Here is a 15,149-nt window from a genome sequence, read left to right on the forward strand (position 1 = left end):
TGCATCTGTGAATGGAACAGGAGCTTTGCATGCATTTTGAAAGAGTCCAAAAAAACTATATCCTAAAATACCTTTACTCCATCTTAAACAGTATTAATTTAAAAAACGTTCTCAAAACCTTTTATTCTAACTTTTAGACCTATAATCCTTACAATTAAAATATTCTTTTAATATTCTTTTTGTCGTAACTTCAAATATCATCAGTACTCTTTGTTTAATATTTTCTTTTTTTTTATTATTTTTATTATTATTAAAACCTGCAAATTATGATTTCAACATGTTTGTTTTAATATATGTTCTATATGCTTAAATATATGTGTTTATGGTCCATATGTTTCAATGTATGTCTTTGCTTATTTTTACTTATACTATGTTTATCACTTTATTTTATATTTATCAATTAGTATCACTCCTCAGAGTTCTGTATGAGTGACACCATCCTAAATAAATCATTAACTTATTATTAAAATTAATTTTATGCTTATAACTACTATTATTATATTCGTTAAGCACTCGTAAGATGTTACTTTATATTAAAAATGTCGCTTAATTTAAAAAAAAAATTATAAAAGAGAGATGTTTCGAATATATTTGTTCTAAACGTAATTTATTTTGCTTTAAGTTTTTTCGCATTGAAAGTTATTTTCTTTTCCTAGTTTTAGTATTTTTTTTTTGTAACTGTCTCTCATTAATCCATTTAATCTTTTTTGCTTTTTTTTTTTTTGTATTTTGAAATATTCTCAAAACGACTAAAAATTCTTGCCAGTTTTTTGCAACTAATTTTGTATAATTTATAGAAACTATATGTAACTATATGAGGAGCTCATCTGCAAAACACGCAAAAGTCATAAAAAAAAAAAATTTTGAGTTAATTCTATTTCCACATTTTATATATTTAAATCTATCATCTATTTAAATATGGAACCAATTAAAAAATTTTTGGTTCAAAAAATGGACAAAGAAAAGTTTCTGTTGATGTGCAACTAAAAGTAGTTTATTTTCTTGTTGTTTTTAATCAGTTTCAAACTTGGACTTTTGTGTAATTTATAGAAACTATATACGAGGAGCCCATTTGCGCAAATGGGCTCCTCGTATATAGTTTCTATAAATTACACAAAAAAAGTTTTTTTTTTTGTTTGTTTATTACTGTTCTTCACAATGCTTGCATTATTTTTTTTTCATGCAGAGCTCGACATCACTTAAGTCATAAAATTTTTAAGCAATTCTTCTTTGTATATTTGTAAGTCTTCATACAATGGCAAAATAGCTTATAATCCTTTGTCGTTAAAAATCTTAGCATAGTAATCTCTGACTTGAGAAGTTGAACAATAGTTCTTTTGTTGAACATAGAAGTTGCTCTTTTATCAAGGTTATAATTTCATCAAAGTTTTTTGTTGAAATTATAAGCTTTCTTTTAATTTTTTTTTTTTTTTTTTTTCAATTTGTTTCTTAACACATTTTTGAGGAAATATTGAGGCCTTTTATTATGTTTTGATGTTTTTGATGTCAGGTTAATCTTATAATACCTTTGATACCTTATAATTACCTCCTATGAACCTTATAGTAACATCCTATTAATCTTATGAAAAACCTTATGATAACCTCCAATAAATATTATGATAACCTCCTACGAATCTTATAATTACCTCCTATTAATCTTATGACTACCTTCTATGAACCTTATGATTTTCTCCTATAAATCTTATGATAGTCTTTGATAGTTTCATGTTAAAGTTTTTGAAGTTGTTGTTTATCTTTTTTTTTTTAATTTTGCTAACAATTAGCTTAAATTATTAAATTTTTATTAAGAAATTCTAGCATCTTTTTAAGAAATTTCCAAGAAATTTTAGTAAAAAAAGTGTTTTTTTAACTTATAATCTGTTATATTTAAAAAGGTTTTTAAACCAACAACTTTATGCTTATGTAATAAACGATAACAAATATAAATGTTTGTCAAATATAATAAAATTAACTTAAAATATAATTTTGGTTTAAAGTATCTTCAATCTTCATAACTACCAATAAAAATCGATTTTATGAAATTTAATTTAATTCATATTAAATACAGGAGTTTTTTTGTTAAGAAATTTCAGAACATTATTTGTAATGAAATTAGTAATAATATATAAAATTAAAAAAAAGATAAAATTACCAATAACAGTACTTCAATTATGATAAGTAATCAAAGTACTTTAATTAGTAGATGAAAAAATAAATTTGTTTAACTTAAGCTTGTCTTTTTTATTTGTCTATATGATTTTTGTATTTGTTTTTTAATGTTATTTATGTTTATTAAATTAGTATGTCACCTCTCCAAGGATAAGGAAACCATTACAATTTTGGAGACAGTTTTTTATTTATTTACTTTTTTTTATTGGGGTTATTGGTTCCTTTCACATCACCTTAACTTCAAAACATAAAACTTGCAATAAAGACCATTGTGCGAAGAAAAAAGTTGTGTAAGAGCTATTGTTAAGAAGTTTTTTAGAAGTGATACTTTAAATAGATTTCGTAATAAAGTTTCTCAGAAGTCATAACTTCAATCAATTATAGTAAAAATAAAGTAAGAAGTAATAATTTGAAGCCTAAGTAAAAATTTTGTCAGATAAAATAATAAATAATAACATAACAACAAATAAAATGTCTTTCAAATATATTAACATTAACTTCAATGGATTCATTCGGAACTCTGTCTCATCTGATTTTTCTCAGTTTTTCGGAGTTTCCGAGATCAAGAGAAATCGAGAGACTTTGGAAAGAAGGAATGGAACTTCAACAAAGTTTTTAATAAATATCAATTTTTTCTCCTAAAATAAATAAATTCTTATTTTGTTTCTACGCTGCTTTTACTATAGTTCTTGTTGTTTTCAAAATGTAAGAGTTCTCTTTGTTCAATAACAACACTAATTTACATCGCAAAGCAATTGGTAATGCACAGTGGGCCAGGTGGTGGTGGTGGAAAAAACCTCCAAAAATAGCTTATTCTATTCAAAACCATATAATAAAACATAGTCATACTTTAACATTGCAGGCCTTGATAAGAAGCGTTACGCAGCTTGCATTTTGCTCGCAAAAAGGCGATTTGCCTACGCGTTCAGCAGTTTTGTTTATATCTTTTAAATTTTTTAAAAGATATGTTTTTTCTACGCAAAAACTTATATCTTTTAAATCATTTAAATTGTCTTTTGATTGTTGTTAACGTGACGTTTATTCAGAAGAAATAAAGTCGTAAGTAAAAGCATTTAACCGCAATTGTAAACTAATAGATTTTTTGTTAGAAAAACAGTTTGTTTCATAATTTTTTTTGTTGTCGTTAAAAATTAGTTAAAAAAATTAAGTGTTTTAAGTTTTATCTTAAGGAATTAAATATATAAATTCCTTTTAAATATAAAAATTATTTTTAGTCATAATAGTTTAAAAAATGCACGATTTATTTAGATGTAAATATTTTATTAATAAGATATTTTGTTTATTGTTAATTCAATAACGTAAAGTTTTAATGACGTTCGTTTAATTTATGAAAATAAATTATGATCACGAATATGTTATCGGTTAATGATAAATAGCAAAAAAAAAACTCTTTATTGTTTAAAAATATTATTAAAAAGAGTTCAAAAATTAAATTTGAAAAAATTTATTAACAGTTAATAAAATAACCAGAAACAAACTGTAAAATCATAAGAAAACAAACAAACATTATTTTACGTTTCATGAAAAAAACTTTTTTTTTCAAAATAAAATTTAGTTCATATTTGAAAAAAATAATAAAAATGATTTTTTAAATATGAACTCAGATTTTATTTTACTTTCGTTATAGTGAAAAAAAAAAAACTATATGATTTTTAACACGTTAATAAATTAACTTTAATTACAATGCGGTACTTGAAATGACGCTAGTGACTCGATATAACTTCTAACGATACAAAATATTTTTGCTAAGTTGAGTTACTTAGATGTGCGTTACGCGTTTTCGGTACGCAGCGAAATTTCGTAACAAGGCCTGCCATTGTACTATTTCAAAAACTCTTTTGAGTATAATAGTAACTTTTAATAATAGTATTTTTTTAAATCCACAAAAATAAATTGTAATGCATAATAAAATTCCTTTTTTTGTCTAAAAAGCAAGAGTATATTAGTTTTAAAGCAAAGATATAGTAAACGGTAATTCTTAAAATATTATGCGTATGTGATATTAGGTAATATATTTTAACTATTCAATAGTTTACCTTTACGTAATAAGTATTAAGCCAAGATCATTATTTATTATATATATAAAAACTGGTCTTAAAATAACGAGATAAGTTTTTAACTTATTTAACTTATAATACTTATACGGAGATCGTAAAAAATGTCATACAAGCATTGCTTGTCCAGGAAACAGTACAAACGGCCTAACTGGACACGTCAAAAGTTGCGAGAAAATTGGTTTAAAACCATCCAGTTCCAGACCAGTTTTGACTAAGATGTCATTAAACTATCTTCTTGCAAAGTTAACAGCTCTTGATTGATATTCGATTAGGTCCATAACTTAATCTGAAACACTAAGAATGCTTTTTGAAAATTATGGGCATAGTTTGCTCAAGTCAGCGTCCACAATTGCAAAAAAAAATTAAGATGTTTCATGCTAAAGCCAAATATTTAATGATTGCTGAATTGGCTGCATTGAAACCAAAAGGAGAAAAATTTGAACTTACGGGTGATGAATGGTGTAGCAATAGAGGTAGAAGATACAACAATTTAAATGTTCATTACACAAGAACGTATTGTTTAGGAATGGTGAGATTGCCATCTCCTAGTTCTGCCGAAACATTAAACATTTTGATCCTGATGAAAAAATTAAAAGAATTTGATATAGGTATTGAAGATATTGCAGGTAAAACTATAGATGGCTGTAGGCGGACGGTGAAATTGGGTACCATATTTAAGTTTCCACATCAGATCTGCCAGATCATTCAATTTATTTGAATGTTTGTGATTTGATATATGCTAAAAAAGATTGTCGCAAAATTGTGAACAGTGAAACTTATTCGGATATTGAAACAGAAACGGAAGCTGATGAAGAGACTGAAGGAGATTTTCTTATTGACTATTCGGAGAATGAGATTGAATATGAAGAAATTATCGAAAAAAGTCTACAGAAACTTTGAATACTAATTAAGTTTTTGAAATACTCATCGTTTGGATATGCGTTCTTAAAAGAAAAATAAACAAAATTTAAGGATCTTTGCATGACAAAGGACTGTTGTTCAACAACTGTACTAGATGGAACTGTTTTTCAGATGGTTAAATGATTTTTGGATTGCTTAGAAGCTGTAAAAAAAAAACACTCGAAGAACTAAACTGCTTATATGTTAAATAAAATTGACTTGAATTTCTTAAAATCGGTGTCTGACTTATTGGAAGTCATTGCTGACGCATCAGTTCGCTTGGAAAAACCAAATACAACAATTTTGGAGGGTGACATTGTTATGGAAACGTTAGCAAGGAAATTGAAGGTTGTAGAAACTGACATCAGTTCTAATTTTGCAGAGGCATTAATCTTCAGATACGAAAATCGTAAAAACATTATGTTAGTATCATTGAGTCAAAATCTCAATTTATTTAAAAATAAAAACCACACATTTTTTTACTCTTCCAAAAAAGATATTTAAGTTTATGCTAAAAATTTATTTGATCAACTATTTACAACAAAAGAAAATAGTTTCCAACCAAAATCAGATGATCTTGCTAAGAGCAAGAAAGTAGAACCATTGCAATAGACATCTTTTTTTTGCCAAATTCAAGAAGTTCTAAATCAAAATCAATCAGCAGTTAAAAATCCAAAAAAAATCAAGACCTTCACCGATTAGTTAAAAGAATATGAAGTAACTGGTGTGAAATCAGAAGCAGTCTTGAAATTTGAACTAGCAGTCCGCAGAATTTATGCAACTTCCTCTCAAGCAGAAAGAGTTTTCTCCTCGTCTTCCCGATTTGTCACAAAGTTTTGTAGTTCGCTTTCTGATGAAATAATAATTGCTTTGATCTTTTTAAAATATTATTTAAAAAGATCTTCAGAATAAAAAGATTTTTTTTATTTTTTATTAATTTTTATTATAAGTAACCCAAGAAGTCTTTATTACAGAGCATCACAAAAGTAGCATTTAACTAAAAGTTAACACCTTCCTAACCAATGCCAGTTAGAATACCATTTATTAGATAAAACTTGTTCATTAAAAATATTGTGATAAAAATAATTATTTAAGTATACTAAAAAATATAAAACTATAAATTTTTTTTAAATTTATTATGAATTATAAGTCAAAATACGTATAATTAAAAAAAAATAATACAAGAACAATGTTTTAATTATCAACTAGATAGTTTGATTTTTTAATTTATAACAAAATACTATCGAAACTCCAATTTTGGATCCTTTTAGTAACTCTAAATAAAAAGTTTGTTAAAAATATTTTTAATTTTAAATCAGTTAAAATAATTTCACAAGAAACTATTTAGATTCATTAGATTTATTAAAAGTTTAATGTCAAGTTTATTATAATAAATATTTTACATTTGTATAAAGTTATAGTAACAATGATCATCATTGTCATGATCATGAACATTAGCAAATCATGATAATGACATTACTAAAAAAATTTTTATTTTACTTAGATTTGTTGAGGATGTCGGCTGAACTAAAAAAATATTATCTTAAATATTATGGGAAAATTGGTGAACTTCAACCATTATTAAAAGCATCTGCAAATGTTGATCTGATACAAAAATTTGTTGATCTATGTGTTGTTAATGCAGCGAATGCTCAATTGGATGCTGTTTTTAGTGTTGAACGAAAAGATTTTCTTGAAAAGCAAATGAATTATACACCAATTCCATATAGTGAAATATTTACAAAAGAAAAATCAGTAATATTAATATCTGGAATAGCTGGTATTGGAAAAACATGGTTGCTTAGAAAATGTTTGCTTGATTGGTCAAATGGTTTAATTTGGAAAAATGTTGAACTTGTGTTTTATTTGGAATGTAGGAGGCTTAATCAACATCAAAATATTTCTAATATTAATGAATTGCTAAATGTTTTCTACAAAGATATTGTTAATGACATTAACATTAGTAATGATACTGCACTGTTTATAATTGATGGATTAGATGAATTTAAATATATGAATGAGTTAATAAATTCAAGTTTAACTTGTAACTATCCTATTGTTAATGCTTTAAAAGAAGTTCAAAAATACAAACATGTTATTGCTGGTAGAGTTTATGCAATAGATCAGTACCAAAGTCTATCTCCAAAACATAGCGACAAGTTAATCATTCAAATAATGGGGTTTAATGAAAATGGAATAAATAATTTTGTAGAAAATCATGTTGTGGAAGAAAAAAAGGAAGTAGTAAAAACAACATTAAAGGAGTCTCCCATTGCAAAAGCCATGGCATCTGTTCCATTTTATTTGTCTTCGATGTGTAAAATTATAGGGGATTCAAAAAAAATAGATTCAAATTCTTTCTTAACAATGACAGATTTGTATGCAAATATTTTTTTATATTTTTTACGAGAACACAGTATTAAAAAGAATAAATTAGTTCATGAGATAATGGAAGATAGTTCCAATAAAAAATGTATTTTGAATATTTGCAAAATTGCATATAAATTGTTTGTTGAAAATAAAATAATTTTTTCCAAAGAAGAAATTCAAGATTTTTATAGTGACTTTGATAAAAATGAAGGTAATTATTTAGGATTTATAGAAAAGATTGAAACAGATCTAGGTTGTTATTATCAATTTGCACATTTGACAATAATGGAGTTTTGTGCATCTGTATATGCATATAATTGTTTAAGTAATAAAGAGGTTATGGCCAATGAGAGGCTGAAGAGTTGCTTATCGATGATTTGTGGATTAGCCAATAAAAACCAAAACAGTTTAATTAAGTTTCTTGTTAACCTGAATCCTTTGAATGAATCTTGGTTTTCACGTTTTAGTAAGTCATCTTAGATAAACACACTGGTGTTCAGTAAGATATAAATAATATAAACATTTTTATCTTATTTTTAACAAATTATTTTGTTAGTGCAATATATTTATTTATGTATGTGTGTTTGTGTGTATTTGTATTAGGTAAGGTTTCAACATGTTATTTATGTTAATTCAATTCATTCTTCAATATAAAAGTTGAGAAACAGCCAAATTTTTTCATTCATTGACTTTTGATTTCATTGACTTCCATGCAAAAGTTGCATGGAAGTCAATGAAATCGAAAACAATTGATTTAGTTCTTGTATTAGTTTTCATGCTAGAGTTGAGAAACAACTAAATTTTAATAAAACTTTTTTCACAAATAATTAAAGTATCAACTTTTTAATAAGATACTTTCATTAACACAGTACTTCGTAGTATATCTGTTTTTATAAAAAGGATTGCATAGTCTTTTTTAAGAATTTTTGTTAATAAAATATAACATATACCTTTTTATCAAATTTGTTGACAATATAAGTTTATGACATGAGGAGCGTTTTTAAAATCTCATCAACAACATAGTTAAATTTTTTTTTTCTAGACTTTAAAAGTTTTTGATGAGTCTACAAAATGAAATATTACTTTGAAAAAGTTTTATATTTACATTTTAATTTACTTTAATTTTTATGAGGGATTTTTAATACACAAATCACTTTTTGATAGAGTAACTAAATGTTTCTTATATTTGTTTATAAAGCATGCATTTTTTCCAAATTGTCAAAGAGGATTATACATTTTTTTATATTTACTTAGGTGTGTTTTTATAATGATAAGTTAAGGGCTGGAAAAAACCAGCTAATAAACTTGATTTTAGTCTTATGACTAAAATCAAGTGCAGCACTTGTTTTAAATAAAGTTTTCTTTACTTTCACAGGAGTTTTAAAAACAATATTTGTTCGTAATGAAAATACTATTTTTCATATGACTGTTGAGAAATATTTTTGAGACTCAGGTTGACATACTTTTGAATTTTTTTTTTTGGACAATATAAGGAATTTTATTTTTATTTTTTTTGGGACAATATAAGGAACCCCAAAATCTAAAGAATTGAACCCAAATACCTTTGTAACTTAATGTGATGGTGAAAAATGAGTTGCATATTTGAAATCAAAATGAGAAATGCTATAGGAAAAATCTATTGTTTGCCCCCCACCAGAAACCTGTGTAAATAACTGATTTAAATATCAACTATGTACACAAACTGCAAGTTTTATATATTAATATGACTGTCTTCATAATTTATTTTATGCATATAGTTTATTATTGTTCAAGCAACTCCACTTTTTTAACCTGAAAACCTCAATATATTTATATATATATATATATATATATATATATATATATATATATATATATATACATATATATACATATATATACATTAATATACATATATATATATATATATATATATATATATATATATATATATATATATATATATATATATATATATATATATATATATATATATATATATATATATATATATATATATATATGTAGTTGTGATGTACCAATTAAACGGCATTAATTGGCAATTAATTTGCTCAATCAGCTATTTTTTGCAAAATCAGTATCGGTATGGGCCTTTTTTTTATTAATTTACTGACTTTTCCAACCAAAGCTTATAAAATGATGTTTATAAGTTTTAATTTAACAAATTGTTTTTAGAATAATTTTATTGTGTGTTGTTCTATTGTTAAACCTAAAAGTAACCTATTTAAGCATTGTTATCTATATGTTTTCAAGTACAGGCTTTTATATTTCTATGTGATTATTGGTAAGATATCTAATTTACTAATTAAGTACAGTTACAGAATTAAAGTAAATTTTAACTTAAAGTTGAATGGTCTTACTATTATTCTTAACATTTTAATAATTAGTTAATTCATCAGTATCAGCATCGGTCTTTTTCCATGTATTGGCATTGGCATCCATCACAAATGTACTATTGTTACATCACTAATATATATATATATATATATATATATATATATATATATATATATATATATATATATATATATATATATATATATATATACATATACACACATGTATATACTAATTATTTCATAAACTGCCTGCCCTTACCAAACCCTCAGTCTATGTAGCAGCACTCTGTTGCGAGTCTGGCTATTTGTCAGTCGATGTAGCAGCACTTCGTTGTGAGTCAGGCTATAAGATAGTCAATGTAGCTACTCTCCGCACATGTTTTACAGTTAAAAATAAAAATAAAAACATTTGGAATGTTTTTAAAAACATCCTGAATCTAATTTGTAAATCTTTAAATCTTTTAATTTGCTGTTTTGTGGTTTTAATTACTTCCCGTAATTAAATTAATGCGTTTTAACATAATCTATCCTTAGTTTTGTCAGCTTTAAAAACACAAACAAGCGAAGAGCCATTTTTTGCCACAAGTTTGTTTCCTTAGCTGTAAACTATATATATATAAATAAATATATATATATATATATAAATATATATATATATATATATATATATATATATATATATATATATATATATATATATATATATATATATATATATATAAATATATATATATATATATATATATATATATATATATATATATATATATATATATATATATATATATATATATATATATATATATATATACATAAAATAAAACTTTAATTTATACCAAAAATTAAATTACAGGAAGTCTCAAATTTCTTAACTACTGTAAATTTTCATACATTTGTGGAATATGCTGACAAAATAAAAAAACAATTCTTAAGAAATTATTACTTTTGCTTTTTTAAAAAACTTTTTTTTATAAAGGGGGGTTTATTGTAATTATTATTTGAGTTTACTTATTTTTATAGTTTTTTAGGAGAAACTTATTTTCGTGCCTGCATTTAGTAATTAATTCTGGTTTATTGTTCAATAAACATTCTTGGTTTGCATGTGTAATAACTTCAAATTTTTCTTGTAGGCGTAGTATGCATTTTTTAGCAATATTGTTATATGCAAGTGGGATGGACCTATATATATATAGGATGGACCTATTCAGTTTAAAATCATCAATATTTTTATCTTTTAATTCCCATATATAATTTGACAGCCTGGTTTCTTTTGAATACTTTTTATTTTTAAAAGGTTGCTCATGATCGGCAAAACGTTTTTTCCATTCACCCTCTGTTATGCCAATATATTGTTTATCAGGTACATTCTTAGAGGAAACAACACATTTATATACCACATTTTTTTTATTAACAACTTCCACTCATTGGACAATTGTTTTTTTACAATAAAAATTTCTTTTTTGTTTAACAAAGCATTATTGTGACCTTTTATAATTCTTTCCATATTTTTTGTGCAACTGTAGCTAACTTTAATTGTATTTTGATTAAAAATTATATGTAATTTATTAGAGGGCGGAAAATGCTTATCAACTAATTTTAAAAACACTTATTTCAACTTTCCTATGTTAGTTGAAACATTTTTGATGGGGGGGGGGGGGGGTTTACACCAAATTACATTTCTGGTTCGTTTTTTTGTATTCTTTTTGGGTCAAATTTTAGTTCAAAATTTTTAAAACCACTTTTTTTAAAGGCATTTTCAAATATTTGTTTAAAGGAATTGACATTTTCATTAGACGAGTTTTGGTTTAGCCTGGTATTAAATGAAATCGGGATTTGTTTTAGAATTTGAGGTATATGATTTAAGTTAATGTTAATACATAATAATTCAACGTTTAATTTTTTTGAAATATAAGCTTATATAAATTTTCGGAGAGCTTAAATGTGACGTCAAGAAAGTTCACAATTTTTAAATTTATGTTTATTTCTATTTCAAAGCCAATATTTTAAAAAAATTTTATAATAACCTTTCTAATTTTATCAAGCTGTGGACCAGATTTTGTAAGCATTACTATTAAACCATAGTCGCAATAAAGGCCTAAACTATTTATATTGATAGTAATTATTTATATTGATATATATTTTAGATTGATTAAGTAAAATACTTAATAAATCTAAAATATATAGTCTAACAAATCACAAATTTCTGCTCCATCATAACTGCCCATTGTTACATCAAAGCAGTCATGTATGTTTTTCTAATTCCAAGTTTCCTTATTAAAATAAAGTAAGGCTTTTCTTCATTGTTTTATTATACAGATTGTTTTTTCAGAAATAACTGTGTGGCTTTTTGCAAATTCAATTGTATTATCTAAAATATCTGCAGTTATTGAGGGGTAAAATTTATTTATGTCAAATTGAAGAAATATACAGTCATTTTTATTTTCGATTATGGAGAACCAGTATATAACATCAGTGGTATTTTCCCACTGTTGCAAATTTGATTTATTTATAAGTTATTTCTTATTTCTTAATTATTCTCTATTATTAATTTTGTCCAATTAAATTTTGCTTACATTTCCAATATTTTGCTTACTTGTCCAAACTTTTTGAGGGAACCAATACTACAAGGAAGTTTTGAAAGTTTGGTTTATTTTAGTGTTATGAAGGCTTGGGCAGGTGCAGTTGATATATATTATGTATATATATATATATATATATATATATATATATATATATATATATATATATATATATATATATATATATATATATATATATATATATATATGTATATATATATATATGTATATATATATATAAACATTTGCACTTAAACAAGGCTGAAAGCAACCACTACTAAAATTGGAAGTAACTGAAACAGAAAAGTTGAATTCTTTAGAGCAATATAATGATTGACAAACACATTAAGAGATTGCAAATTATATAAATCAGGAAAACAAGATAAAGGAACCAAATTCCAAAAAACTTTTGTTTGAGGAAAAAAACTATAAAATTAGATTTTTTGAACACTTTGGAACAGTAAATGGATGAGATTTAATTGAATGACTAGTAATATGAGAATTTGTATTTTAGAAGATGGCACAAGAAGCATTAGCTCTTTAGAGCAGTGTCCATTATAGTATTTATAGAAAATAGAAAGAAAGGCAACATTACAATTATGTGATAAAGGTTGTAGGTTGGCTGCAAAAAAAAGGTCCAACTATGTTTACAACGCGTTTTTGCACCTAGATTAAAATATATAGGGCGTCTTTGCAAGATAGATATGATGAATATGGCAACAGTGTTCCATACAAATACAGATTTAAGATTTTAGAGATATAGAATAGAATCCTGAGTAAGAGAGTGACAAGCATAATGAATTGATGCAACCTCAGCAGATGCTAATTTTGCAATCGATTTGATATATGGTTTCTAAGAAAGGTCGAAAGTAAGAGTTAATCCTAGAAGATGAAGGGTAGCTGACTCATCAAGTATATTACTGTTATTAACTAACTCATTAAGTATATTACTGTTATTATGATTGGCTGAAAAATATTGAGTTTTATTTGAATTAAAGTTCACCAGCCACTGTGTTTGGTTGGTGAACTTTTACTTTTCTGCTGTTGCAGAAGTGAGATCCTTTTCAAGCCCAAATGCCCCCTCCAAGCAATCAGATAGTGCTGGCTTCTTATCAAGGCAAGAATAAATGGTACTATCATCAGCAAACAATGTCACCTTAGATGTGAGAATTTCTAGGAGATTGGTAATGTAAATTAAAAGGAGTATAGGGCCAAGGATAACACCTTTAAGTACCCCTGAAGTTACACGATATGAAGATGAGTACTGTACATAGAGGTTAACTTTTATACTGCAATTAGTAAGGAAGGATTCAGTAACCTTAAAAATGCTACCAGATACATCGTAAGAAAAAAGCTTATGGAGAAGATCAGCATGCTAAACTTTATCAAAGACATTAGAAGTGTTGAGAGCAATAACCTTAACGTATCCACATCTATCAAATACGCAATAAGACCTATCGGTTATTTCCGTTAACAAATTAGCAGTAGAACGAGAAGATCAAAGTCCATAAAGATGGTCAGAAAGTAAGTTATTAGATTCAAGATAAGAGATTAGGTATTTGTTAATTAAAGACATTAATCAAAAACATTGCTTATTATAGTAAGAAGACTAATGAGATTGTAAAAAGTTTCCAGCAGGCTAGAAAACAAGACTCTAAAAAGCACTTTTTAAATAGTTTTAAAAGTATAGACAACAGCTCTGAAAAACACTTCTCCAAGATTATAACAGGTATGTTTTCCGGACCTCAAGCTGCATAAGAATCTACACAGGAAATTACTTTAGATTAACTTTAGACAGAAGCTGGAGTGATATGAATGTCAAGCAATGGATCAACTTGTTTGTTGGCTTTATCAGGTAGAATGCGACTAGTGGAATTAAGAGATAATAATTATGAAAACTTCTTATCTTTTGAATGTAAAACATGCGTGTAGTGTTGCTACATTTACTATCTTATAGCCTGCTGCTACAAGGGAGTGTTGCTGCATTGACTATTTTATCGTCTGCTGCTACGGGAGTGATGCTACATCAATTATCTTATAGTCTGCTGCAGCAAGAAAGTATTGCTACATCGTCTGAGAGTTTGGTTGAGGCAGAAAGTCTATCAAATATTTAAAAAAACTTTTATTTTAAAAAAAATGTTTTTAAACTTTTGTAAAATGCAACAAGCATTTTGTTGCATTAAAAATATATATTATATTATTCATTAAAATATATATTCATTAAAATATATCTTAGGAAACTGGTTCTCTGGGAACAGAAAGATTAGTGATAGTGGAATAATATGGATTTTAGGTAAGAAAGTTTATATTTTAGTAAATTGTTATTTATATTCTTTAAAAACTTTTTTTTTTTTTTTTTTTTCCTTTTCAACTTTGTTTTTTTTTCTTTAGTTTAATGATTTTGTTTTGTCATTACAAAAATTGCACAATTTTGTTTAGAATAAAGAATAAGCATGTGAGCTGAGCAAAAAATTAGAAAAAATTTGCCTTATCAATATGTGTGTTTGCTTTCCTTGTAAAACATTCATATAAGTTTTAAAATGTAAAAAATAAAAATCCTGTGTACCATTTTTATGTTTAAGAAAATTATCTTTCATGAATTGATGGCAAATAACAATAGTTACTCAGTGGAGACATTCCATAGACTAGGTATTTTCTGAAAATACTATATTATGCCTAAATACAGAATCTACGTATGTTTAATATAGTAACTA

The 15,149-nt window shown here is 25.5% G+C and overlaps 1 protein-coding gene across 1 annotated transcript; it reads left to right on the forward strand.

Moving 5' to 3' along the window:
- Positions 1-6,662: 6,662 nt before the first annotated feature.
- On the forward strand, positions 6,663-7,997 carry LOC136074001 (NACHT, LRR and PYD domains-containing protein 12-like). Its single transcript, XM_065786298.1, has one exon. The coding sequence runs from the start codon at positions 6,663-6,665 to the stop codon at positions 7,995-7,997; it is 1,335 nt and encodes a 444-aa protein (XP_065642370.1).
- Positions 7,998-15,149: the final 7,152 nt, after the last annotated feature.

The sequence above is a fragment of the Hydra vulgaris genome, chromosome 01, assembly GCF_038396675.1.
Source record: "Hydra vulgaris chromosome 01, alternate assembly HydraT2T_AEP".
Taxonomy (NCBI): Eukaryota; Metazoa; Cnidaria; class Hydrozoa; order Anthoathecata; family Hydridae; genus Hydra; species Hydra vulgaris.

Coding starts and splice junctions, on each gene's coding strand:
- LOC136074001 (XM_065786298.1), top strand. CDS start 6,663: ATGTCGGCTGAACTAAAAAAATATTATCTTAAATATTATGGGAAAATT.